Source organism: Gobio gobio (assembly GCF_949357685.1).
Source record: "Gobio gobio genome assembly, chromosome: 6".
Taxonomy (NCBI): Eukaryota; Metazoa; Chordata; class Actinopteri; order Cypriniformes; family Gobionidae; genus Gobio; species Gobio gobio.
In genome coordinates, this window is record NC_137102.1 from 52431647 (window position 1) to 52458540 (window position 26894).

General features: G+C 38.3%; 2 protein-coding genes across 2 annotated transcripts in view; both read right to left on the reverse strand.

The window, feature by feature from the left end:
• LOC307128572 (uncharacterized protein) overlaps window positions 1-9043 on the reverse strand; it is a 28131-nt gene extending 19088 nt beyond the window's left edge. The window contains exons 1-11 of the mRNA XM_079820483.1: window positions 9017-9043; window positions 6421-6481; window positions 6129-6269; window positions 5944-5964; window positions 4122-5814; window positions 3830-3913; window positions 1216-1383; window positions 723-806; window positions 448-615; window positions 202-363; window positions 31-111 (exon numbers count right to left, since the gene is read on the reverse strand). Coding sequence (XP_079676609.1) covers window positions 31-111; window positions 202-363; window positions 448-615; window positions 723-806; window positions 1216-1383; window positions 3830-3913; window positions 4122-5814; window positions 5944-5964; window positions 6129-6269; window positions 6421-6439 — 2621 coding nt within the window. The 5' untranslated portion in view covers window positions 6440-6481; window positions 9017-9043. The remainder of the gene's footprint in view (window positions 1-30; window positions 112-201; window positions 364-447; window positions 616-722; window positions 807-1215; window positions 1384-3829; window positions 3914-4121; window positions 5815-5943; window positions 5965-6128; window positions 6270-6420; window positions 6482-9016) is intronic.
• Window positions 9044-9598: 555 nt separating this feature from the next.
• Window positions 9599-26894, reverse strand: part of svilb (supervillin b) — a 96631-nt gene continuing 79335 nt past the window's right edge. Inside the window, exons 26-41 of the mRNA XM_079820575.1 lie at window positions 26662-26817; window positions 26260-26396; window positions 26016-26163; window positions 25775-25920; window positions 25122-25297; window positions 24879-25026; window positions 23416-23713; window positions 21428-21582; window positions 21237-21342; window positions 20374-20581; window positions 19583-19716; window positions 18220-18375; window positions 17974-18117; window positions 17743-17864; window positions 14377-14532; window positions 9599-10486 (exon numbers count right to left, since the gene is read on the reverse strand). Coding sequence (XP_079676701.1) covers window positions 10400-10486; window positions 14377-14532; window positions 17743-17864; window positions 17974-18117; window positions 18220-18375; window positions 19583-19716; window positions 20374-20581; window positions 21237-21342; window positions 21428-21582; window positions 23416-23713; window positions 24879-25026; window positions 25122-25297; window positions 25775-25920; window positions 26016-26163; window positions 26260-26396; window positions 26662-26817 — 2477 coding nt within the window. The 3' untranslated portion in view covers window positions 9599-10399. The remainder of the gene's footprint in view (window positions 10487-14376; window positions 14533-17742; window positions 17865-17973; window positions 18118-18219; window positions 18376-19582; window positions 19717-20373; window positions 20582-21236; window positions 21343-21427; window positions 21583-23415; window positions 23714-24878; window positions 25027-25121; window positions 25298-25774; window positions 25921-26015; window positions 26164-26259; window positions 26397-26661; window positions 26818-26894) is intronic.

Consider the following 26894-nt stretch of genomic DNA (forward strand, 5'->3'; position numbering starts at 1 on the left):
CAAGCCAACTGAAAAGAAAGGATGACTTACGGTTCAAACGGTTTTCTAAAGACGGAAAATGTTGAACAGACCCTTCCGTCATCACTAATTATGAGGTTGCTCACATGAAACCTAAAAGATCATGAATGAGAATCAAAATTCATTCATCTGTAAATGTATTGAGAGATTATTGCTTAATATATCAACTTTATTTGCTCCTACTTTATGTGATAAATCTTAGGATTGGCTTGAAGGTAGCACAGGATTCTGGAGGTCCAAATATCCGTCAGGTTCTCTGCACGCAAGTCCAGCTCAGTTAAACCAGGAACACAACTCAGGAAAGACAGAAGTGCATCCACATTCACACCAAACTCGACGTTTTTCCTTGGAACAAACATACAAATACCAATGTTATGCATCTAAAAACCCAAAAGGATGGGGATATTAAAGTAAAATGAGAATACCTACAGCTCTGAGAAGCATCTGAGGTTATGGGATGATTTGAAGAATTCAGTCATGGGTATTGCAGAGAAAGGACAGAGCGCGTAGGATATTTTTGAAAACCCCCGATAATAACAAAGACCATGTTTTTCAGAGTTTTCACCCTGATGTCCTTCTGAATGGCCAACAGTAAACCTGCAATTAGAAAAAAATGCATTATTCAAGTCACATAATGTTATGTTCTTATCTGAATAAATGCAAACTGAGAATGTTGGTTGGAACATGTATATGAATGTAATTACCAGACAGAATTATTTTTGCTTGCCATTGTGAACTCCGAGCAAAGACTCTTGTGTATGGTTTCTGCTTGACTGGCAATGCATACGCTGTGAAAATCAAATGAAATGAACATGAATCTACATGTACTGTAAAAAGATTGCATGGATGCTTGTTTCTTGGGCAGCTGACACACATACACTTCATCTGAAAAAATTAAGAATTCTTCTACTCTTTTATAATTATTATGCAAAATAATTGAGATAAGATGTAACATTTGTACTGTAAAAACGGGCCATTTACTGTAAAAAGCTGAAAATGTTGTGAACCATTACAGAATCTAAAATACCTTTCTCTATATGCATGTACATTATGTAATAAATGTATGCATATGTTCCCTATAATTATGCACAATTTTCCCTATAATTACACACATTTAAAACAGAAACCTTGATGTTCATGCCTATGGTATTTTCCAGCTACCTGCTTGTGTTATGTTCATCATTGTGTTTGGTTTACCTGAACCTTTTACCCATCATCTCTTTTACAAGGAAGTTCATGGTCAAATCGACATTGGCATTGTTGATGCTCCTCATCACCAATCGAATGGTACCCACTGATGTTTGCCCACTGAGGGTTTTAAGGATCTTCTGCACACTTTCATCTGATAGGTCTCCATCCTCCATGCTGCAATGCATTTATAACACTGATTTACAAACTCTTCGTTTTAATTAAGAGGTAGCATACAATTTGCATTTTGTTTTCTTTTCCTGTGATTTAAAAGTGGAATTTGTGCTAGATGCATAAATGTAAAGTATTGCCTAAAGAGGAGCATCAGAAGTTTCAGTCACATCATTGCAGAATGAGAATGTACAACATTCTGAACATGGATGTGTATGTGGACAGATGGCTAATATAGTTGATCAGATCATAGTTACACCATGATGATCATGATTTCACCATGTAGAACATGTTTGTTGATCCTGGAACAATAGTCCAATCAACCAATCAGACTTAAGTTTAGGCTTACAACAAGGGTTAGGGGCTTCTAGATCATTCTTATTCACCTATCATTGCCCTCAAATTTTAGGGATAAGTTAAGCATAGGGTTAGGTTTAGGGGTAGGAAGAGGGTTATCTTTTTGACAGGAATGTTGTTCCTGGATCAACAAAGGATATTGTTCCAGGAACATGTCTTGAAGGGATAGTTCACCCAAAAATGAAAATTCTGTCATTAAAGGATTAGTTCACTTTAAAATGAAAATTTTCTGATAATTTACCCCCATCTCATCCGAGATTTTTCATGTCTTTCTTTCTTCAGTCGTAAAGAAATTACGTTTTTGAGGAAAACATTCCAGGATTGGTCTTCAATGGCAACCAAAATGTTAAAAGTCCAAATCAATGCAGTTTCAAAGGGCTTCGAAGGGCCCAGACGAGTAATAGGCTCTTATCTAGCGAAACCATTGGTAATTTTCAAGAAAAAATAAACGTTTATATACTTTTTATCCTACATTGCTCATCTTGCGCTGCTCTGCAACGTGCCATGGATTGCGCAATCCCGTCGGAAAGGTCACGCTAGACGTAGGAGTCAACGGAGTCAACGCAGTTTACGTTCAGTTACGTTCAGCAGTGGCTCAGTGGTTCATGTAGGTTGTCTACAAACTGGAAGGTTGGTGGTTCAATTCCCGGTTCCACCTGACCAAGTGTCGAGGTGTCCATGAGCAAGACACCTAACCCCAGCTGCTCCCGACGAGCTGGATGGCGCCTTGCATGGCTGACACCGCCGTTGGTGTATGAATGGGTGAATGTGAGGCAAGATGTAAAGCGCTTTGGATGGCCATAGGTCTGCTGAAAGCGCTATATAAATGCAGTCCATTTACCATTTGCAGTCCATTTACGCTGTAAAAACAGTGCAACTCCTGCGTCATCATCACACGCACGCGTCCGTGGTGCTCACATGAACAGTATCGCTGCTGTAGAACTCGAAAGCACTGCACTGTTGCGTAAAATGCTTAGGAGACTGACACAGGCTAGACCAAAGTTGTTGAATAAAGTCATTATTTTTGTTTATTTTTGCGCACAAAAAGTATTCTTGTCGCTTCATAAAATTAAGGCTGAACTATTGTAGTCACATGGACTATTTTAACATTGTCTTCACTACCTTTCTGGGCCTTGAAAGTGTTAATTAAATAGCTGTTCCGAAGATGAACGAAGGTCTTAAAGGTTTGGAACTACATGAGTGTGAGTAAATAATGACAAAATTTTCTTTTTTGGGTGAACCAACCCTTTAAGGTGATGATACAACTTTTTTGAGCAATGTTGCCGAGCGATGTTGCTTGGGCTCTTTCTCGTTGAGAATGGGCAACAAGTTTCTATCTGGATACTTTAGATCAAGTCGTGGGCCCTGTGTCTCACCTGGTTGCCTGTTGAGGTTGTTCAGCAACATTGCTCAAAAAGTTACCCCGTGTATCATCACTTTTACTTGGCAAAATGACGGCAACCGTTTGACGATAATTTGCAGGTTACCATGATTTTCCCAAGTAAGACATGTTTCTGGATCAACATATTTAGTTGATCCTGGAACAACATTCCTGTCCAAAAATGTAGCCCTATCCCTAAATCTAACACTACCCATTTATGTATCCCTATAATCAGAGGGAAATTATGGTGAATAACACTGTTTTAGAAACACCTAACCATGGTTGTAAGACTAAACTTGACATAAACTGTAAACGCGTCCTTCAAATCTGATTGGTTGATTGGAAAGTTGTTCCAGGATCAATAAAGAACATCCAGGAATATGTTGTACTTGGTGAAATCGTGAAAATCGAACAACTTGCAAGCCATTTAGGTAGAATATGATTTCACCAAGTACAACATGTTCCTGGATCAACATCTTTGTTGATCCTGGAACAACATTCCAATCATCCAATCAGATTTGAGGGACAAGTTTACAGTTTCTACATCAGTGTTATTCACCTATACATTTCCAGGAAATGTTGACCCAGGAACGCGTCTAACAAAATCAGGACGTGCAGCCATTTAGTGCCTGAAATTCATCCTTGAGGCAATTGTGGAATTGATGTATTTAAACATAAAAAATAGCACATTAATCACAACCAAGAGAACATTACCTCAAATTGTCCACGTCCTTTCTCCTCCCCAGAGCTGATGTCAGGAGGTTAACATCGGTGTCAGATATGGAATCAATATCCAGCCTTCAAAAACACAAATCAGAAGTCTTCACGACATTATCCAAACCTCTCAAATAATAAGAAGAACTATAATACATTTTATACATCATCAAGGTGCATCATTAGAACATGATGAGATAATAAAAGTGTTGTACACTACTGTGATGGCATTGTTCGCAAACCATTGAATATAAACACTTTCCATAAGAGCATATCATTTAAGAACACTTACCATAAAGTCGTACAGCTGCAGAGTGCAGGATGCAGCATCTTTAGATCTCTTGCATTGCACTTGACTTGCATACTGATAATTCGCGAAGAATACTGGAGGCAGTACATCACAACCTGACAGTCGATCCCCTTCAAAGACCAGTGTATGTTGATACCTAAACGTTCCCACAGCTTCATGACGTTCTTCAGTATGTCCCCATCATGGAGCTCATACAAGCAATTAAGAATGAAATCGCTCATGTACGATGTGTCCAGGGGGTTCTTCTTTATAACTTTGCAGATCCATTTTTCCAGCTGGGTGCGAATAACGGTAGACGTCGATCGTGGATTCCCCCCCAGGATTAAACGGCTGACTTTCTTGTTTGAGAGACCAAAAAGGAACTGGATTACAGGGAAGAGATGCTCATTGCGCCTCCCGTTGCCTGCTGATTCCAGTAGCTCCTTGATTTTTATTTCCGCATCCGCCTTGTCTGTTAACACGTAGAACAGAGCGGTGAAGAACTCCTGAAAGCTGAGGTGCATGAAACCAAACATTTCCTTCAGATAAGTTCTCTCTTGCTGGCGAAATGCGCATAGGAAGGGAATGTTCGGTAAATCGGCGATTGCTTTTGGAAGATCGTTTCTGGGAAACAGGACTTGGCGTTTCGGCATTCCACTCTCGGCTAGCTGACCCAGGTTCTTGAGGAGGTCGAGCTTTTCATCCTGACTCATACTACTGTGATGCTCCAAGAGAGTGAGCACAAAATCAACAAATATGGACGTGGTGCTCGTCAACTCTCTAGTTGCAACACCATCTTTTCCTTTTCTTTTGAAAATTGTGCAGATAATCCAGCAGATGACCGGGATGAAGCAAGCGGTGTAGAGCATCTCGTGTATCTTCACCTGCTCAAACACTTGACTTGAAAACTCTTCGTCCTCAAAGAACCTTTGGAAGTATTCACTCACTCCTTTCTCCGAAAATCCCATGATCTCCATGAAGCATTGAGGCTTTTTCAGAATGTTCTCCAGTTTGTCTATGGCATTCGATCTTGTAGTAACCAGCAGGAAGGACTCCCTCATCATACGTCCTTTCAGAAGAGCGCAAACAATGGCCATTGGGTGGGATTTGATGACTGGTTTTGGTGGCAATGCCTCTTTGGGTGCAGAAAGCACGAGTTCATCAAAACCATCAATGATGAACAAGATCCTCTCTGGCATGTCTTTTAAGATCTGACCAATCTCATTAGGAGTTAAACTGCAGTCAAGGAGATCCACCAAGCTCATCTCACTCGAGAGACCGCTGAGCTCTTTGCATCTTAGATGAAATACAACATCAAAGAGTCTAGCGTAGAGCTCTTCAGAAGCCCAGTCCAGAACGATCTTTTGCGCAGTGATTGATTTCCCGCTTCCAGAATCACCCTGGAGAATCACAGCTCTTGGAGACACTTTTTTGGAGCCATTCTCTGGACCGAACAGCTTATCAAGGCTGATGTTTTGGTTTCTCTGGTTACTCTCTCTGGTGCTGAAGAATCGTTCCCCTCTAGAGCACATCTCATCCTCTCGCTCTTTCTTTTCTCTGTGTTTCTGAACTATCAGTGGATCGATGTAGCGGTCATTAAGCAGCACTTGTTCACCGGCACGGGAAGTGTATTCTGTAATGTAGGCATATTCGGACAGCAGGGACTTCTTGTATTCTGTGATCAATGAGCTTGTGTCTGCAAAAAAAAGATGGTTTATTTTAGATATTAGATTTTGTACAAGTACTGATAATTCCCACTATATGGTCCCAATATTGGGTATTTTACATGGTCAAAAATGTTTTACCCAGCGGTACTGTATTTTACCTGTGATTTCAGCCGCAGGTTCTACAGCAGGAATAATAAAACTTTAGATTATTATAAATATTACAAAAAGTATATAATTTAATTCTTTGGACATCTCAGTGCAGTTGTAATTATTGACAACATATTTAAAATAGCTGGGTTCAGCTGTGGCATTTCCACCAACAGAGAACCATACTTCCACTCACCTGGAAAGTAATTATTCGAAATATTAATATTTCCCGCGACTGTTGAGTTTAATATTACAGGTGCTGAAATATTGCTTCCATTTTGGGCAGAGATACTGATTTTAGAGACTCCATGAGGCTCCACCTTTTCTTTTTTGTCTTCTGATAGAAAGGAAAGGAAAGTCATTATTAGTATTTTTAAACCATATTACATGCAAATAGTTTTAAAGGGCATATAACAGAAATATTATTTTATAACTTTATGCAAATCAGCCCTGATCTGACTGGTGTGTTTCATGGGGCTGTATATTACCATAATTTGACATGTCCATCTGCTGTTTTCAGTATGTGCACTCTGAAATGACCAGCTCAACCTGAGAAAAAAGGCAAATATTATGTAGGGGTGAATTCTGGTTAATTGGGACACCTTTTGGCACCGAGATGACTAGGAAAAAAATTTCCCATTTAACCTAAATTCACCCTAAGTGACAATTATGAGGTTGGAATGTATGTTTTGTATGTTTTCAATTAGCAGTAGGCACCAGCTTGTAGCTTAGAAATGTAAATTATTAATTATTTTATCATTTCGTTTTTTAATTGTGTTAGATACTCGACCAATCACAATCATTTATTCATTACTTACCTCCTTCACAAATTTATAATGCAAATAAAATTTCGACAGCTATTTTCATGTCAGGAAACCGTGATAACCTGGCAGTAGCTAGCACTGTTATAAACAATAGCCGAAAGAGTCTAAAAGCTTCTTGAATAGCCTACGATATGTCAAAAATATTATGATTTTATATTAGTGTTTGAACAACTAGATACTTGTGGTAATATGTTAAGGACTGTATCTTTTGGGAACACAAAAATGGGTTGGAGTATGTATATTAAAGAGTAGGGGAGAGTGGGGTAAGATGAGCCAGTGGGTAGTGATATTAACAGTGACACCAAAGCTCCGAAGCGTGTGTCAAAAAAATTAAACGATTTTCAGTGAATCTTTGTATCAATGCTTCATTCGTTCTATCAAAATCACGTGACCAATGACATCCGAAGCTTCGTTTCACACACACCCACGTGACTGCTTCATACTCTGATTCAAAAAGGTTTCAAAATGCGCGACACGAGTTGTTAGAACTAATGTATTGCACTAGTTTATAGAGACTTTGTCATGGTACATGGGGACACTTTCATTTGAGTTCGTCCAATAAGGTTGATAATATATTTGGCTTTTGTTCTGGAGCCCTTATTTTATATTTGTATACATTTGGGTAAAAGCCAGGCTACTTTCCCCCCCCCAATATATATGTGTGTGTGTGTGTGTTTCTTTGTGTGCATGCACCTGCATTTATTTTGTCTACTTCCTTTATTCATGAGTTTTATTTATTCACAAACAGGAAAAATGTCCACATTCACAATACAAAATGTTATCTTTATTGGTTTGAGTTTCTAGGAGTATGCAATGGAACAGATTTAATTTTTAATTTAATTTAATTAAGATTTAATTAAAACATTTTGCGACTCAGTGCTTTCCCTCACTTTTACCAGCAGAGGTCCTCGTCGAGCTCTGATTTGAAAAGCTTCAAGTAATGAACCTTTTTCTGACACAATTGTGCTGAAAGCTTCACTTCGCCATCACTACCCCACTGTAGTAAAGTTAAATATCTAAGTATAAACTGGTATACTTTCAATGTAATGTTACACAACTGGTTTAGTTTATCATTTTCTTAAATGTTTAGTTTGAGTTTATTTGAAAGGAACAATGTACAAGTTCAGCAAATCCTTCTCCGATCATATATATCATTCCACCTGTAGCCTACTCCCTAATGGCCAAACATGTTCGACATTGCAGAAAAAACTACCATGCAAGAACCTTTTGACTAAAATGTGTATTATTTTCAGTGACATTCATTCTTTCAATATTCTAATTCAGTTTTTATTTTATTTAATTTCTATTTACTTTTACTCAAACTCTGTTTAGGCTGTTTTTGGGAAGGTTACAACTTTGGTGTTCAACTTATTGTTTCAGAAATGCAAACAATTAAAGATATTGAATGTCAGCTTAAGACTTTAAGCTTTAAGAACAGAAATGTGAATATTTGTAAAAGGACATTTGATTATTGAAGGTGTTTTTAAAAGAGGTAAATTATCTTTACAATTTCACATAGGTTTGATTCAGATTCAAACGGCCGTTTACACCCAGATGGTGCAACTCACCCACTGACTTGGATCAACTTACCTCTAACCTGGGATAGGCTGCATTGAGCCACATGAACACTTCTTTATATAAGAAGCCATATTTTTAGAACCTTTTGTCTAAATGTATTCTGATCATTATTTAAAATGATAGCAAACATCCTAAAATTACTTTCGTTGCACTTCTGCCTTATTTGATCTCATCTTGAGGACCACATAAGTTAAAAAACACGGCTCACCTTAGGCTCCCTACGTGTTCTTTATAGCATGTTGAGTCATATTTCTGACAGCAAACATTCTTGAACCGAATGAATTGAAAAGAAACGAAAGTAGGCTATTTGCTAACAATAGTTTTGCATTCATGTAATTGGCGCCCTCTGCCGGAAGTAGCCTATACTCATCCTTTTGCTTTAATCTATTCATCACTCAATTTGCAACTTTTAAGTTTAGTTTCGCTTTTTATCTATTTTGAGTAAATGTACATTATTAGGCTAAATGTTATTTTAAATAACTGTTGTATGATAAAACCGAGTCTCAAGTAGCCTATCACTTAAAACAGACGAAAGAAAATCTAATTATAGTCAAAACGTACTTTTCTAAACGTAATAAAAGTACGTATTGTGTTTGTGACTAGATTGTTAATACAGGAAATGCTGAAAAAAGTGATTCGGTTGTTTTATTATTACTTAGTCAAGTCAAAACGACATATTTACCTGGAGCTTGTACATCGCCTTGGATCCTGGGAGCTTGAGCAGATGTAATGATGGCCGGGGAGGAAAATACTTTCACTTTTCGTTTCAAAATGAGACCCGCCTTGAGTTTTACAACACCGTGAGATTCAGACAGTGTGTCTCTGAATCACTGACCCTGTACTCTCAACTTTTAATTTCTTTATTTAGGCTATCTTTCTTTTTAGAAATGTCACGTTGGTTTTCAGTAGCATTGCATATGTTGTAGCTTAATGTTTACTTAAAATGTGCTGGTATAATTTCTTTGTTTCATTGTTTACATCGGTTTTAACAGGAGTTTGTAGACCTTTTTATATCCACTGTAGTTGAATGCTTCTTTCAAAATATTTACATTTATGTGAATATTTGACATGACAGTATTGCTTTAGTCTCTGACGACCTTGACCCACATTGATAAAACATGTGTGTAATTAAATACCTCTGAACATGCTGAACAGATCAATTCAAAACAAAACATATTTTTCCCTACTTCTGTAGCTTGTTTTGTCTCATGTTGTCCCTAAAATCAGTGAAAAGTTATACAAGACATTAGAGGGGGAAAAAAATGGATTTTTGATATGCTTTCTTTATTCACTATTTCTTTTATCACAAAGAAAGTCTCTGAAATGCAGACTAGAGTGTGTTTGGTATAGAAACTGTACACAAAAGCAAGGCACTATACTGTACATTTAAATTAATATCTTTTCTTTCTCTCGTCCATTACTCCATGCTGTCCGAATACAAACATGACGTCCCTCACACCTCAGGAAGAAGAGAGACAATCATTACCACCACAAGCAACAGCCATTCACACGAGAAGAACACACACAAAATACAGACGCGGCATGTAAACTCCTCTTGAATCAAAAAGAAACATCCTAAGACATGACAACATTAAGAGCGATCACAGGATTTTCTGCCGTTGCTACAAAGTTTATACAATTTTCCAACTTTTCAGCAGACTTTTTCGAACGTACATGTAACAACAAAAACACATTGCAGATCAGACCGGATGGGAAGGTGAGCGAACGGTTTGATTCCATGTACTTCAAGAGATAAACAGACTTGTTTTAGATGTTACAGGGACGTACGCACTGCTCACAGACTGCAAATCGTTGTACATGAACGCGGTGAGGAGACACACTGACACACACAGACATCACCTCCACGGACTTAATACATCAAAAACGGACGCCACAGCAGGTGCATCTGTAGATCCTAAAGTGACCTTTGACCTGACCGTTTACCCTGCTCTCAGTGAACAAACGCCACCTTTAACTGAAAGAGGTCAAAATGCAGAGGTGTTCGCAGAACCGGTGGTCAGTGGACAGTAATAATTCTGTCGACGTGATGATTTCCGTCAGGCTTTTAAAAGAGTCCTTTGGCTTTTTTTAGGTTCACTTGCTTCCATCCAGGCAGACCGTCATACTCATCTCTCTTCATGTCTAACACACTCTGAGAACACAGAAAATATTGCAATGAGGGAAGGGAGAGAAACAAACTGGCATATAAATATAAATACACTTACCGTTCAAAATTCTGGGGGTGGTAAGATGTTTGAAATATTTAAGTTTTTCATTTTGGTTGAAAAAATACAGCAAAAACAGTGAAATATTACTACAATTTAAAACAAATGTTTTCTGGTTTAAAGGGTTAGTTTTCCCAAAAAGGAAGAGTGTGTCATCATTTAGCCTCCTCGCCCTCATGTCATTCCAAGCCCGTAAGACAACTTCATCTTTAGAACACAGATCTTTTTGATGAAATCTGAGAGACTTCTGTCCCTCCACTGACAACTACACAACTACCACTTTGACGCTTCAAAAAGTTTATAAAGAGATCGTAAATATGATTTGAGCGGTTTAGTCCAAATTATATCTATTCATATAAACATTCCTCAACTCATACATAAGTTGAGGTAAAAGGGAACCTCAAGCATGTTCGCTTGACGTGCAAGAACCAATGAGGTTCATTCTCGTGTTACGCAGCACGTTTGAGCTTCCGCAAGAACCAATGAGGTTCATTCTTGTGTTACGCAGCATGTTTGAGCTTCTACAAGAACCAATGAGGTTCATTCTCGTGTTACACCGCATGTTTGAGCTTCCGCAAGAACCAATGAGGTTCATTCTCGTGTTACGCAGCACGTTTGAGCTTCCGCAAGAACCAATGAGGTTCATTCTCGTGTTACGCAGCACGTTTGAGCTTCCGCAAGAACCAATGAGGTTCATTCTCGTGTTACGCAGCATGTTTGAGCTTCTACAAGAACCAATGAGGTTCATTCTCGTGTTACGCAGCACGTTTGAGCTTCCGCAAGAACCAATGAGGTTCATTCTCGTGTTACGCAGCACGTTTGAGCTTCCGCAAGAACCAATGAGGTTCATTCTCGTGTTACGCAGCACGTTTGAGCTTCCGCAAGAACCAATGAGGTTCATTCTTGTGTTACGCAGCATGTTTGAGCTTCCGCAAGAACCAATGAGGTTCATTCTCTTGTTACGCAGCATGTTTGAGCTTCCGCAAGAACCAATGAGGTTCAGCACGTTTGAGCTTCTACAAGAGGTTTGTTCTCGCACATCAAGCAGGTTCGGTTGAGCTTCTGTTTATGTTCGCTGATCAATGTTTATATGTGAATAAAAGCATAAATTAAATCTGTTCATCATATAAAGTGATCAAGCCTCTTCAGAAAATCTGGACTAAACCGCTCAACTCATATGGATTAGTTTTTACAATCTCTTTATAAACTTTCTGAAGCGTCAAATTGGTAGTTGCGTAACTGTCAAAGGAGGGACAGAAAGCTCTCAGATTTCATCAAAAAGATCTTCATTTGTGTTCTGAAGATGAATGAAAGTTTTACAGGTTTGGAACGACACGAGGGTGAGTCATTTTTATTTTTGGGTGAACTAACTTTAACCGTTTAACAGTCACCCTTTTTGAGCATAGATTTTAAATGGTTGTAATTTATGAATGATCTGCAATACCTAAGGTTGGTATAGACACTCAGCAGATTATTGCAAAAATGTTTACATTTAAAGTAAAGCAAATGTATTGAACTAAATATTTTTTAAATAATAATCTGCACTCTGAAATTGCTTAAAAATCAAGGCCACATGTCTGTTGCGTTTCAAATTTGAAGTTGATATAAAAATTGAGCATGCTAAGTTACAGTTCTCATGGTAAAGCATTACAAGGATCAGTGTCACATGATCCTTCAGCAATCATTCTAATAATATGCTGATTTAGTGCTCAAGAATATTTATTATTATTATCAATGTTGAAAACGATTGTGCTGCTTAATATTTTAGTGGAAATCATGATTAATTGTTCATGTTTAAGAACAACATTTATTTGAAATAGAAATCTTCTGTATCATCATAAAAAGTCTTTGCTGTCATTTTTGGGCAATGTAATGTCTTTACAAAATAAAAGTATTGATTTATTTCAAAAAACTAAAAAAATCTTACTGACTCCAGTATTTTGAACGGTAGTGTACATGTGCACAAAGAATCATACATTTGCAGAAAAAGCAGAAGAAAAGGGTTACAGTAGAACCGTGTCCTAACTAGACGCATTGTGTTTCCAGCATCAAGTAATATTCTTTTGGGCAAAGTGCAACTTAAAACACAGTCAACTGGAAAAGATTTGACATCCATATACAGATAAAAAAAGAGTGGGACTTTGGACCAATTAAAATTGTGGCACTGTGTGCAGGGCAGGGCTAATCTTCTTGCTGCTTGTGCAAAAATGTAGATCATAAATTATATGATGTCTAAAAATACTTTCTTTTATCGTAGTACAATGTGAAGCAGAGACCAATTATGGACTGAGCAACATACTCAACCAATGGTGTGAGTCAGGGGCAAATGAACTGTGATCATCTATATTCAATTAAGACCACAGAAAGATTTATTACAAACAGTGTGGATAAAATGCAGTCCTATTAAACACACAAAATGTTCCGATTTTTTCAGAGTTGACCGTTTTATTGCTGCATTGGTCCAAAGGTCTAGCTGAATCTCACTGTAAATGAATTACTTCTGGTTGCTTTATCATAGCAAATCACTTTCTGTGTGACACTGACGTGGAAGAGACTATTGATGGCTTGTTTATCTTGTCACGCCTAGTTAGGACACTGTGCTCTCAGAAAAAAACATTCCCAGAAATGTGTAAACTATTGCTGGAAAAAAAGAAATAGCTTGTGAGGAAACCTGTTCACATTGTGTTTGTGTGCATGCATGTGTGCTTGTGTGATTTAATGTGTGTCAAAGATCTCTCTCTGATTCAGCTGGACAAGAAGAGTTGTCCAAAGTGAGCAAGACAAAGCACAAAAGTGAGGCTGTCAGGAAATGGTGCTTGAGTAGTTAGCAAAGAAACAAATCGATCCCTGTGACATCAGTCCATTTCAGATATACTTACCAACTCAGAATTCCCTACAACCCCGCCTAAAACGGCAAAACATTCAATTCTTAGTATCTAGTCATGTCATACTTTAAACAAGCCAATCATAGGCTGAGCAACCTACTCAACCAATTCTATTTACCAATCGAATTGAAAGGATAAACAGAACTGAAAATTCAATATAGAGTCAAACCAAAAATTATTCAGACACCAGATATATATATATTTTACTAGTGGGCGCAGGACACTATAGTTAATTTATGTCAGTGAGGATAGCAAAATAAAGTAATCTGTGACATATTTCACCTCAAAATTCTACAAACATTTTTCAGACACTTTGACCTGACCATGTTTTGCTGAAGTGTTTTTTCTTTAATTGCTAATGCGACCGTTTACACCACAGACTGAACTAAATGAAGCATTGCTTGGTAATTGGTTGACCTAAATTGGTATTATCTAATTGTGTACTTAAATTTAACAGCTGATTGGTTGATTGTAATCCATTACATACATTTCTATCAAAGTTATCTGACATTATCAAGATGAATTTGTTCTCACAGTGTTTCGGAGTTCTTATCATATTTTCTAAACTATAGTGAATAAACTGATAATGTGAGCAAATGTTGAAGGTGTCTGAATACATTTTGGTTTGACTTTAGGTATTCAAATCTGGCTTATACAGAATCAATATTGTGAGCATACATTTTTTTAGGGTTTATATAATTGGTTAATTGGTAACTTGCCATTTTTGTCCCACATATATTGATTTACTGTGTTTTGAATTCTTGCTTTTTGTTAATTTTTTAGTTATGTTTCTTAAGTCTGCAATAAAAGCCTAACCAGGGACAAGTGTTGCAAAGAATAAAAATAAAATAAATAATATATCAATTATATTTTTTTACACAAATCCTAGACTGAACAGGCACTCTCTCTCTCATAGTAGTGTACGGCCTCACCTCAAAGTCCTCATCGGTCAGGTACATCTCGAGTCTCAGAGGGTCGACGCCGTGGGGAAGAGGACGGGTTTGCAGCGTTTCTAGAGGATAAGTGCTCTGACAGAGTCTAGCCAAAACATCCTCCACTAGAATGATCTGGTTACACACCTCTGCCTCCTGCACACACGCACACAGTATATATATTATTATCACACAACTGCAAATCAATGCTTCAGATTTTTAACATGAAAACAAAGGCTTTGTTCCAAACACTTTAAATGGTCATATCCTTCAACTTTTCCGGCCATTTTCAATTAAATTATCATTATCTGCAATTTTAGCCAAACTAAAGCAGCACTGCATTTAATAAGTCAGTGGTTTCCAACCAGGGAGCCGGGCACCACTGGCACCACTGGCACCACTAGGGGGCCAAAAGATGACTTAAAGTTGTTTAAAAATAAGACAAAACAAGCATTAAATAATCCAAACAACTTCAAATCAAGCTATTTCTTATTTGAATTCAACCGTTCAACAACTGTCTTTATAGACCTGTATTTGTGAGGAAGCCAATCCATGAACTTTACAGTAAAAAACAGCCGCTGTGGTTGCCAGAACTTTACCAAAAAAATATGGTAAAATTAAAATATATTAATATACCAGATTATAGATTATCTTTATAATATACTGACAAGCGCCTTAAAAACACAGGTTGTAAAGAGAAAGCCATATGATGAATCAAAGTTAATCACAAGTGTCTTTTTTGCACAAGCTGAGCTAAATACTAATATACTGTAGAAGGTGCACAGTGTTATACACACAAATACAACACACCATCATGGTAACACACAAGACTAATGCAATAAACAATCATTTAAACCAAATGAGATATAACAAAACCCTAATGTACATAACTGATAAGAAAAAGCTAAGAAGAAACAATGAAACAAACAAAAACAAAAAAACAAAAACATAAAATGTGAGCTATCACATTTTCTGGGAAAATACAAAATACTTTTTAAAATCCTTGTAACTAATGAAAGTTGGAAAAGTCGGGAAAGTCGGGAAAGTCACAGGGCCTTTGAATATTGTTGTTGACAATTGGGGGGTTATATCATTTGCCTGTTATAATTTGGGGGTTATTGTATTTCTAGACTAAATGTGAGCATAAATTCAGTATTTTGGATTCAGGATTCAGTATTTCACAAAATGAAAAAGAACTGTGAAATGCAAACTCACGTAAATATATTAAATAATACAAATATACTTTTTTGTATTTAATCTCATTTTTTTAACCAATATGTCTTTGCTGCTGACATTCGATGATCCAATGAATCCATACTAATAAGCAAATATTACTTTAGATAAACAACACATTTGCGTTTCTTTTTTTCGGCTGAACCGTTGAACTTTCTTCTCCGTCTATTTCTTCTGCAATCGAGAATGGCTGCACAGCTGAAACGTTTAGTTGAGTTGTGCTCTTTATGGTACATACATGAATTGGCATTTCATTTTGCATTTGCAGTTTTGGTGTGAAAGGGCCTTTACATTACCCAAAAAATATAAAAAACAAACAAGCTAGCCCAGCCCAGGTGAGAAAACGCAATGCATTACTTTCCATAAAACGTAACTAAGTAACACAATTAGTTCCTTAAGGAGCAACACAATATTGTAACTCTTTATTTTTAAGGGGTCATCAGTTGGTATGATTCTGTAGGGCAGGGGTCGGCAAGTAAATTTGGCCTCGGGCCAAAAAAACATTTTGCCACTATATGGCGGGCCAGAACATAGTCAATGCAACTAGAATTGCCTGTGACATACAGTGTCTTTTGCAACTGGTAATGAGCTGTTACTCTGTTAAAAAATTGGATAAATTAAAGAGGACTTGAATAAGCCCATTACTGGTATGTTTGAGTCATGCTCTTAACAAACTATGTTTTATTTCCTCTTTCCATATTGTGAATAATAAATGTGTATTTTAATTTGCTTGCAACACAATGGAGCCTAACTTATTGTAATAATTATTTGACGTAGACTACTTTTACACTCAGAATTATTCCTTGGCATCCTCATGTAGTAAACTGCATTTTTAAAATTGTTTGCCTGCTGGAGGTACGAGATTACGTCGTGTGCATTGACGTTAACATTTATGCTAGCCGGTGAGAGAAAATGGCACTGTCAAAGAGTCTAAAAAGGAAAGTCGACAGCAAAAATAGGGTATACAAAGAAGAATGGAAAGACAACTGCATTCATCCTACCTGGTTTTGTGAATGCAACGCCGGTGTGTCTTATCTGCAACGTAGCTGTCGCTGTTTGTGAAGAATATATCAGATGCACCACGAGACGAAGCATGGCACCCTTTTTTTGCTGGTTGTGTTGTCAATATTTTTTGATAAAAAATAAGCTGAATTTGACTTGTTATTGTTCACGTGTTGGAGCTGAGGCCCTGCGTTATAAGCAAACGTTTCGGTTCACTGTTCGTTTTTTCATACCACACACATATTTCATGACAGCTATTTGAGAGGCGTGTCTAGCGATCCATTCCACAGACTCTTTTGAATGTCTTTCAGAAAGCTCTCAATTCTTCCCAAAATAAACACATTCCTGCAAAAACGTTCTCGTACTTTTTTGAAGGCAAAATCACTAAAGAAAAATTGATTACGAGCAACTGTTATTGCAATCTGTCCGGTTCGCACCGCCCGCTCGAAGCAGTGCGCGAACCCGGGTCATTCCGCATGGAAGTCGGACGCTCTAATAAAGAGGCTACAGGCTGTGAGATTTACCTGCACAGCTGTCACTAGCTGGCCTTTGTTACACTATCATGACAGATCTTTTACAGAACCAGCCGCTATCAAAATAATCTGGCTGCGGGCCGCCAGTTGCCGACCACTGCTTTAGATTCTTCATGTAAAGTCTGTAACATACTTTGGTTAAATTCCTATGTGTTTGTGTAAAACAATACCCTTTTTACCTCCTCAAAAACAGCTCTGTTCACAGCGACTCGTTTGGGTGCATGTCTCTTTAAATGATAATGAGCTACTGCCATAGACCGTAAAAAAATATGGACGACGCGACTTCATTGGCTTCCGCTGACGAGAGTTGAAGCGGAAATATGCTAATATGGGACAGTCCGTCAGCGGTCGTGGGCGAAGCATGAACTCTTATGGCATCATATTGGTCAGAAAATTAAAACTGCTTGATTATTGAGAGTTTTTAGGCTTTTTGAATGGATTTTTATCATTGTAGGGTGGTTGTGTCCACACACAAAAGTGAATTTTGCATCCAATGGCCCCTTTAAAAGTAACTATCCCCAAAAATGTCTAGTTATAAAGCTTGCCATTTGGAACAGACAAAGAAATACAGAAACACAACATGCGTTCAGTGTCTCACCCTCTCTGTGATTTCAGCAATGTCCTCCCTGTGCTCCCAGCTGGGGAACATGTTTGTGAAGGTCAGAGGCTCCAGTCCAGCATGGATCAGGTACGACTTCTGAGGCTTCTTCTCGTTCTTCTCTGCTAGACAAAAAGCGGCATCAGTTATCGGTGTACACAGCATAAAGAGAACAGAAACTGCATCTGAAGCAGCATAGATATCATTAAAAGGCCTCTGGCTGTCAATCACCTCTGCAGTACTGCAACACGGTTTCCATAGCGCACTTCCTGTCTGAGTCCCAGCGGATGCGGGCAGAGCCGGTACTCTCTGTATCCTGCGGCCACCAGCCCTGCCACAAGTAAACTTCATGATAGTTATCCACTAGGAACAGAGCTAGAAACAGACACAGAGAGAAAAACACATGCATCATTCTTTATGACTCATTGATTCCTGTCTGAGATAAAAGAGTTCAAGTGTTTCATTTCTTTTTTTTACCGGGTTGCGGGGCAGAGTACAGATCCTCCTGTAGGAACGGCAGGGAACAAACAAGGTCTGCAGCTCTGGATGGGTTGAAAAACTCCTGTGCCACAAACTCACCCGAAGAACTACTGAGCTGGAACAGACGGGGCGTGAAGTTAAACTTGCCAGGGTCTACAAAAATAAATAAAAACAGAAAAAGATTATTTGAAGCAGAGAAAAAAAGGTTTTTCTGACAAAATCTGATAGTACTGATAGTAGTCCATGAATTCTTATGATGTGCATTTGCATTAATAGACATGTGAACATATGGAAGGCCATTTCCTCCAAATAAGAAAAAAATAATGCTCTGCAAATTGTAATTATGAGATTAAAAAGTCACAATTATGAAAAAAACATTTTTGTCAATTTGTCATAATTACTTTAAAGCTGCAATATGTCAAATTTTTGCAGTAAAATATCCAAAAACCACTAGGCCAGTGTTATATATTTTGTTCAGTTGAGTACTTACAATATCCCAAATGTTCCTAACTATTTGTAAAACATGAGAAAATTGGTATTTTAACCAAGGAACCGGGACGTGTGAGGGCGTCGCCTGTCGATTGCGTCTTATCTGCGTTACCCTCGGTTTCCGGTTTTAATTTTGCAGAAGTGCTTTACTCTGACTGCAGTGTGAACAAGTGTCATAGCAGCTGCTGAGCGAACGCACAGAGTAACGTCATAACTTCCTTTTCAACACACCCAGATGTATCTCATATGATAAACAGAGCTGCGTTACCTCATACTCATGACCGGAAAAGCAGAAGTGTGCCACAGTAAACTTCTGCACAAGAAGTGAGCCACGGCGACTGTGTCATAATAAAAGTCCCGCTGCTCGCGAGGCGTGTGTTCCGCTCTTCTTATTAACAATCGCTCCAGCGGCCTTGCTCAGCTCCCACAACACTCGGTCCTGCTCTGCTTCATACTACAGTAACGTTAATAATCACATCCATTAACATGATTTCTGCCCGAGTCCTATCCCAATTATTTTCCACCGGCTGTGAGGTGAAGACCACATGTCCAAAGATTCTGCGCTCAAACGTGGCGTCATCAAACTACACCTTTGTTTTGAATAGGCGACCTCTAATGGATGGAAAAGTTACATAATGCACCTTTAAATGTCATAATTTTGACTTTTTATCTGATACGTAACTATGAATTATTAGGTAATAATTATGATTTACCAAAGAATCTGTTCCTAACGCAGTAGTAATGCATTTCAAATTGTATGTGAACATGTTATGCAAGAGATGGATTATTTTAGGAGTGATTTTGGAGCGAGGGAAACATAGATGCACAGCAAACTTGCAAAATCTCCTCCTTGCTCGCCGGTGTGTTTTACCTTGTAGCATGCAGTCGTAGGCCTTACGGTCCTTCCTGCCTAATGCTTCCCAGAATTCCACTGGCTCGCCACCTTCCTCACATTCATGAATGGTCACATTACAGCTGCTGTGAAGTCCAGCCTCCAGCGGTCGTCTTGAAAACACAAATATGAGTCAGATTACACTCATTAAAAACTTACTGTAATGCAAAATATGACATTAAGAAGACATTATATCATTGGTTACTAGATTTAATATGCACCACTGTTCAAAAGTTAGAGGTCAGAAAAACATATATCATTGGTTACTAGATTTAATGTGCACCACTGTTCAAAAGTTAGGGGTCAGTAAAACATTTTGATAGTTTTGAGTCTCTTATGCTCACAGAGGCTGTATTTATTTGATCAAAAATGAAGTAAAACAGTAATATTGTGAAATATCAGTACAATTTAAAATACCTATTTTCTATTTAAATTTATTCTAAAATGTAATTTATTCCTGTGATGCAAAGCTCGATCGTTACGCTAATCTGTCACATGATCTTTTAGCAATCATTCTAATATGCCGATTTGCTGCATATTATCAATGTTGAAAACAGTTGTGCTGCTTAATATTTTTGTGGAAACCGTGATAAAAAAAATTTCCTAGGATTCTTTGATGAATAGATAGACCAAAATATCAGCATTTATTTGAAAGGGAAATCTTTTGTAACACTAAATGTCTTTTCTGTCACTTTTGAACAATTTAATGCATCCATCCTTGCTCATGTGTTGTGTTTTTATCCAATGTTTTTGGTGTGTGAAAGACTCACTGTTCTTTGATCTTGTCTGTGGCGGTTCGAGCTACATGCCGTGCGTGTGTTTGTGTTTTGCAGCCGTGCCACAGGTAGATCAGGGCTTTGTTGATATTCAGAAGAACCATTGAGGTGCGAGATCGCAAACTGCTGGAGTGACACGCCACTTCTAACAGGTGGCCCTCAACAGGTACCTCACCACGAGCACAGTACAGACGCCAATCATCTGAAACAGGGTCAAATATTAACATGCTGGTGTACAGCTTACACAGTATACCATGTTTAATAATAATGCACGGATACAGATTACTATATTGTTCTCACATTTCATGCATGCAAGCAAGGTATACAGTACATGGAAAAAATATGGCAGTTTTTGCATTTATAATCCAATATTGTGTAAAAACATTAACAGTCTGAATAAATGATGCATCAAAAAAGAGTTAACATTTGTTTCTTTGTCGCACATAACATGGGGAAATGGAAGGTCAAATCAAGTGCACTGCATTGTGGGATACCATGTGCTTCACTATGCGCTCTGGTTATAAGTGCACAGTTAATTGGGTAATCCATGTAGGTCAGGGGTGTCCAAAGTCGGTCCTGGAGGGCCACTGTCCTGTAGAGTTTAGCTCCAGCTTGCCTCAACACACCTGTCTGGAAGTTTCTATGCCTAATAAGACCTTGATTATCTGGTACAGGTGTGTTTAATTGGGGTTGGAGCTAAACTATGCAGGACATTGGCCCTCCAGGACCAGGATTGGACACCCCTGATGTAGGCTATACCAAAAATGCACATACTATGAAGAGTATGCATAATGTATTGTACAACTTCAAAAAATATTAGGCATTCTGCCAATCCTAAAATACCCCAAAACTCTTACTCTGAATGTTCTCCTCCTCTTCTTCTCTCTTCCCAGAATGCACGATCATCCCCCCATTGAAACACTGCAGGAAACAGGGCGGCTCCTTCCCCTGCAGGACCTGCATCTGAATATGAGTCACAGCAGCAGTGAGCGAGAGAGGAGAGGAGCAGAAAGCAGTCAACCGCGTTAAGTCCAGCATCTCGTCCTACCTGTGCTCCTCTCTCTTCGTCCAGTTCAACGGTCATGAGCGCAGAAGTTCCCTTCTCACTGACCGTCGAGTTTCTGCCCTGCCAGAAGAAATAGCAGCACTTCTCCCTGCCGGGACCTGCACTGCGCACCTGATCCGGCTTCTGCCTGCTGCCCACTGCACAGTGCACACAGCCGATGACACACATTTAGAGGAGAGCACTGACATTTTTATACCAGTAGATGAGTTTAAAAGAGGCATATTCTATTTTCTGTAACATTTGATTTCCCCCCCCCCTAAAGTTCCCCACTTGCTTTATAATTTCAGTCAAAACAGTGTCCTAACCAAGTGTAATAGCAATTTTCATATACAGATATACTGTATATATACACAAGTCAAACCAAAATGTATTCAGACACATTTTCTCACATAATCAGTTAATTTGCTATAGTTTACAAAATGATAATAAAATATGACAAGAACTCAGAGTTAAACTGTGTCTGATCTTGATAATGTCAGATAACTTTGATAGGAAGGTATGTAATGAATTACAATCAACCAATCAGCTGTAAGCTGTTAAATTTAAGTACACAGTAGGTGCGTTTACATGGAGCACTGTAATCGGTTTAAAAGTCCAATCCGAATAAAAATACTCCATATAAACACCTCAATCAAAATAAAAATGGCCAAACCGAATGAAATTGTAATCGGTTTGAGAGGGGTGGGATAAACCTTTTCATGAACCGATCAAACGAAAAATTCCACCATGTAAACGATCTGATCCGATTACTTTGAGTGCACGTCTTGAGATATAGAGCGCGCGCCTCCTCAACTGAAGAGCGCGCGCCGCGCTCACACCAGGCTAATGTTGACAAGAGAGGAAAGTTCATTTTTCTGAGTTGATTCTTACATTTTACCACAAATAATAAATAGCTTTTATAAAACTGTACAAGTCCTGGTGGCCGTTGAGAGCTGCCATTTCAACGGGGAACATTCAAGCTGCTCTCTGTTTCTCGTTAGTTAAGTTAGCTAAAAAAAAAAAAAATTCAACAACTGCTTCAAATTGGTTAAGTAACGTTACCCACAGTCTACTTTAATTACTTTTGTTAATATTTATACCTTTGTGATTATGGTATCTTTCCTTAATAATCTGAAATATATATGTTTAGTACTAGGCTAATGATGCTGAGCACGTTGATGCTTCATTCATGTTTCACCGTATATCCTATGTTTTTATTAATAATTTGAGTGCATTTTATTGTTAATTTTGTGTTTTTCAAAATAAATGAATTGAATTCATTTTTGATTCCGCATTCATCATTCACAGCTGTTGAAATAGCCATTGTATAGGACATAAATTAGGTTAAACTACTGCATGTCCGCCCACAGAAAAATAAATAAATATACAAATTACCAACACAGAACTATTGATCCACGATACGTAACGAATCTGAGGCGGCAGACAAACTGTGTGCGCACTTCACAAAAGGATTCCTACTGAAAGTCAGCACATGTAAACACCATATCGGTTTAGATAACGTCACATGTAAACAGTCCACCGAATCTTTCAATCGGAATGATTTTAATCGGAATGACAAAAAAGTGCGCATGTAAACGTGGCTAGTTAGATAATACCAATTTAGGTCAACCAATTACCAAGCAATGCTTCATTTAGTTCTGTCTGTGGTGTAAACGGTCGCATTAGCAATTAAAGAAAAAACACTTCAGCAAAACATGGTCAGGTCAAAGTGTATGAATAATTTTGGTCCCAAATTTGTTTCAATTTTACTGGTAGTCCACTGTATGAAGAATTTTTGGGTATAATTTGTCACAGTTTACTTTATTTTGCTATCCTCACTTACATAAATTAACTATAGTGTCCTGCACCCACTAGAAAAAAATTATATCTGGTGTCTGAATAATTTTTTTATTTGACTGCGTATACATATTTCAGTAAATGCAAGAAGAGACACAAAATCACAGCTCATTTGTCCCGGTGCAGTTACTCACCTGCGGCGCTCACCATGTACTTCCATTTCACTACATAAGCATCTCCCTCGTGAAACTGGCCGATGCTCTGCTTGGGAAGTCGGCTGTAGTCGAACTCCAGGATGTGCCAGACGTCAACGGCAACTGTGCTGATCTCTAGGGACCGCAGACAGTCGTCCGAGCCGTTCTCCACCGGACCGTGTCCGCGACCCACGTCCTGACCATCCAGAATTGTGCTGATGGGCGACTGCAGGACTGGCAGCATCAGAGAGGCGCTGTACGCCCGGCATTCGGAACGAGAATCTGTGCCCAGAGACTCCTGAGAGGGGCAACAAGAGAGATTTAACCCTCTGAAGTCTGAGCTGTTTTGGGGCCCTTTAGAAGTTGACATACTCTGACATTTGTGCTTTTTTCAGTTGCTTGTAAACACATTAATGGCAAAAGTGCCATTACACTGTATTCAGCATAAACTGGGCTACCATAATATGCGAGCAACATGTATGTACATGCTTGTATTTTTGAGAGAATAATGTTTATCCTGTCCCCATGTTGAGAGAAATCAGAAATAAGTGCAGGGGTGTTAACAGGATGGTTTTTGTTGGCTAAATGTGAGCATGCATTTACTCATCTCACTACTCATCATCTTTGCTGCTGACATTTGATGATCCAATTCAACCATACCAATAAGCAAAATGCCTTTAGATAAACATCACATTGGTGTTTCAATTTTTGTTTTGTTTTTATTGCTAAAGAAAGAGTGTTGAACTTTCTTCTCCTGCATTCTATTTTTCTGCAATCCAGAATGGCAGCACAACTGAAAGGTTTGCTTGAACTGCACCCTCTACTGTACAAGTGTGAATTTGCATTTCCTTCAGCCTGAGGCTTTTGGTGTGTAAGGGGTTTTAAATGTGCCAAAAATAGAACTAGAAACAGAACTTGTGTTTTATGGCATTAAAAAATAAACACGCAAGCCCATCTGAGGTGAGAATAAGTAATATAACACATTACTTTCCATAAAAAGTAACAGAACGCATTATTGACACATTACTTTTAAAAGTAACTTTGCCCAATGTTTCTTGAGCAGCAAATCAGTGAATGATTTCTGAAGGATTATGTGACACTGAAGATTGGAGTAATGGTGCTGAAAATTCAGCTTTGCATCACAGGAATAAATTACATGTTAAAATATATTAAGTTGGAAAACAATTATTTTAAATTGTAAATAATATTTCACAGTATTAGAGTTTTTACAGTTTTTTTTTTCATCAAGTAAATATAGTTTTGGTCAACATAAAAGACTTTCAACCTCAAACTTTTGAACGATAGTGTAGGTTTAGAGGCAATTATAAAGGGGACAGGACACACAATCATTACATTCCTCTCAATTCCCATAATTAATAATAATGAAGGTGAAAGTATTTTTTGGTTTCCATCTAGCAGCTTTTCTTTGCGCCAAAGGCAGATACTGACACACAGCCACCCACCTTCTGCTGGAATGGGTGTTCGATGACATTTTTAGGTGATAGTCTAGAAGCATCTCTCCAATCCTGGAACTTCTCTTTAAAAAGACTCGTTTCATTATGTTCGGTCAGTCTGCCAAATATGGCCCAGTCTGGACGACCTTGACCTTTCCTAAAAAAATCGACACAAACATTTACTATAAACACACACACAAATTCATATTTGTATTTATATTTAAGCAAACCCACAGGAACGCGTGTACCCACCTTGGTATGAGTGTGTTGTGTCCTCCAGGGTCCAGAGGGTTGATGTCACAGTTGGTATAATCAAAAGTCCCGTTCCAAAGATGCTTGGCCAGCTGAAACGCCACCTTCCTCTGTGCCAGCGTGACCTCTTTACCATGCCATACGTACACTTCACTACCGAAATCAAACACTATCACCTAACGAGAAAAACAAATATAGACATGACGCACATATATTCATATGATAAGTGGTTGAAAAAGTGATATTGTTATTAAAAAAAATAAAACATGCAAAATAACCATAATAATACACATACAGTCAATGCAAACATTAAATAAATGTACAAAGTTGTTAACACACAATATACAATATGTGTCAGATGTGGCTAAACAAAATTTTTTTTGAGAGTTTTAGAGCCAGTCCAAATGCAAATATATATTCAGATGAAAATGCGATTGTACCAAATGGGGAAAAGATTTATTAAGTGCAAAATAGAAGAGTGTAAAACCTTTGGGAATGTGTTAAACGTTTAAATAAATTGCAATGGTAAAAATTCCATTTACCACAAAATGCAAAAGATGTCTTCTTATCATTTCATATTTATGCAACCATAAAATAATGTATGAAGATACTTTAATATCTTAAACCCAAAAGACAAAATATTGTTGTCTGACCTCTTTACATCCCAATATTGTGCTACGAGGCACTTTCCCCCAGAAATCATCATCAGGAAGCAGTTTATCATCCACCAGACGGAAGATACAGTTTGTCTCCACAATGGCACTTTCAAACATCTCATCCTCGTCTGGAGATCCGGCCGCTGTGATCATTGCACACACAGAGGGAAAAATATTATTCATTTCAATTAAGATAATGGCACATACATTGTTTCTATTCTGATTTCAGGGTATGTACATTGGTAGCTGGCTGTTCCTCCCAGGATCTTCCAGAACTCTGCAGCAGTGGGGCTTTGTGCGTTCACTCCTTCTTCAATCGTCTCCACCAGCGCTGCTCGACAGCCAAGGTCATGGTTCAGCTGGATGAAAGTGGCCAGTTCTGATGCCTGGATGTCAAGTGGGACAATATAGCAGTGATGTAGAAAGCTATATGAGTATAGAAAGATTAACGTGGGTTAGATGTCAGAGCATTTAGGTGGTACCTTGGCTCTTTCAATGACATTTGCATACTCTCCAATCCAAACAAAACAATGTTCAGGTGTAACCAGTAGAAAACAGTCACCGCTGTTCAGAGAGGACACTCTAGGCTCCACTAGTCTGGTCTGGACATGTCGTCGACCTGGGGAACATGCATGCACATACAGTTTAACTCGCACAAACAATAAAAACTACTGCAGTAAAATATCACTATATTAATATTTATAACATATGTCATGTCATGGGTGTTTTGCTGCAGTCTAACCAAGAGAAATGCTAATGTTTGGACCAATTAGATTTCGCTGTGGGCGGGGCTATGCAGCTTATACCATGCATCACTTGGTATATCCATTCCATGTATCACTTTGTGCTTGGTTAAACACCGCGTTAGAGTGTTACAGACTGACCTTTGACCTGCATGAGCATGAGTTTCTTGTAGGGAGCTGCGCTGTTATTGGTCATCTGTTCGGAGATGCTGACACTGCGCAGACTCACACTGCTGTAGCTTTCTTTACTGGCCAAACCAGCCAGGGCTGCGTCTGACAAACTGGAGCTCTTGCTCACTGGAAAACACACATAAAAACCACATTACTACAACAGGAAAAACAAAATATATTTTATAAATCTTATATTAAAGTTA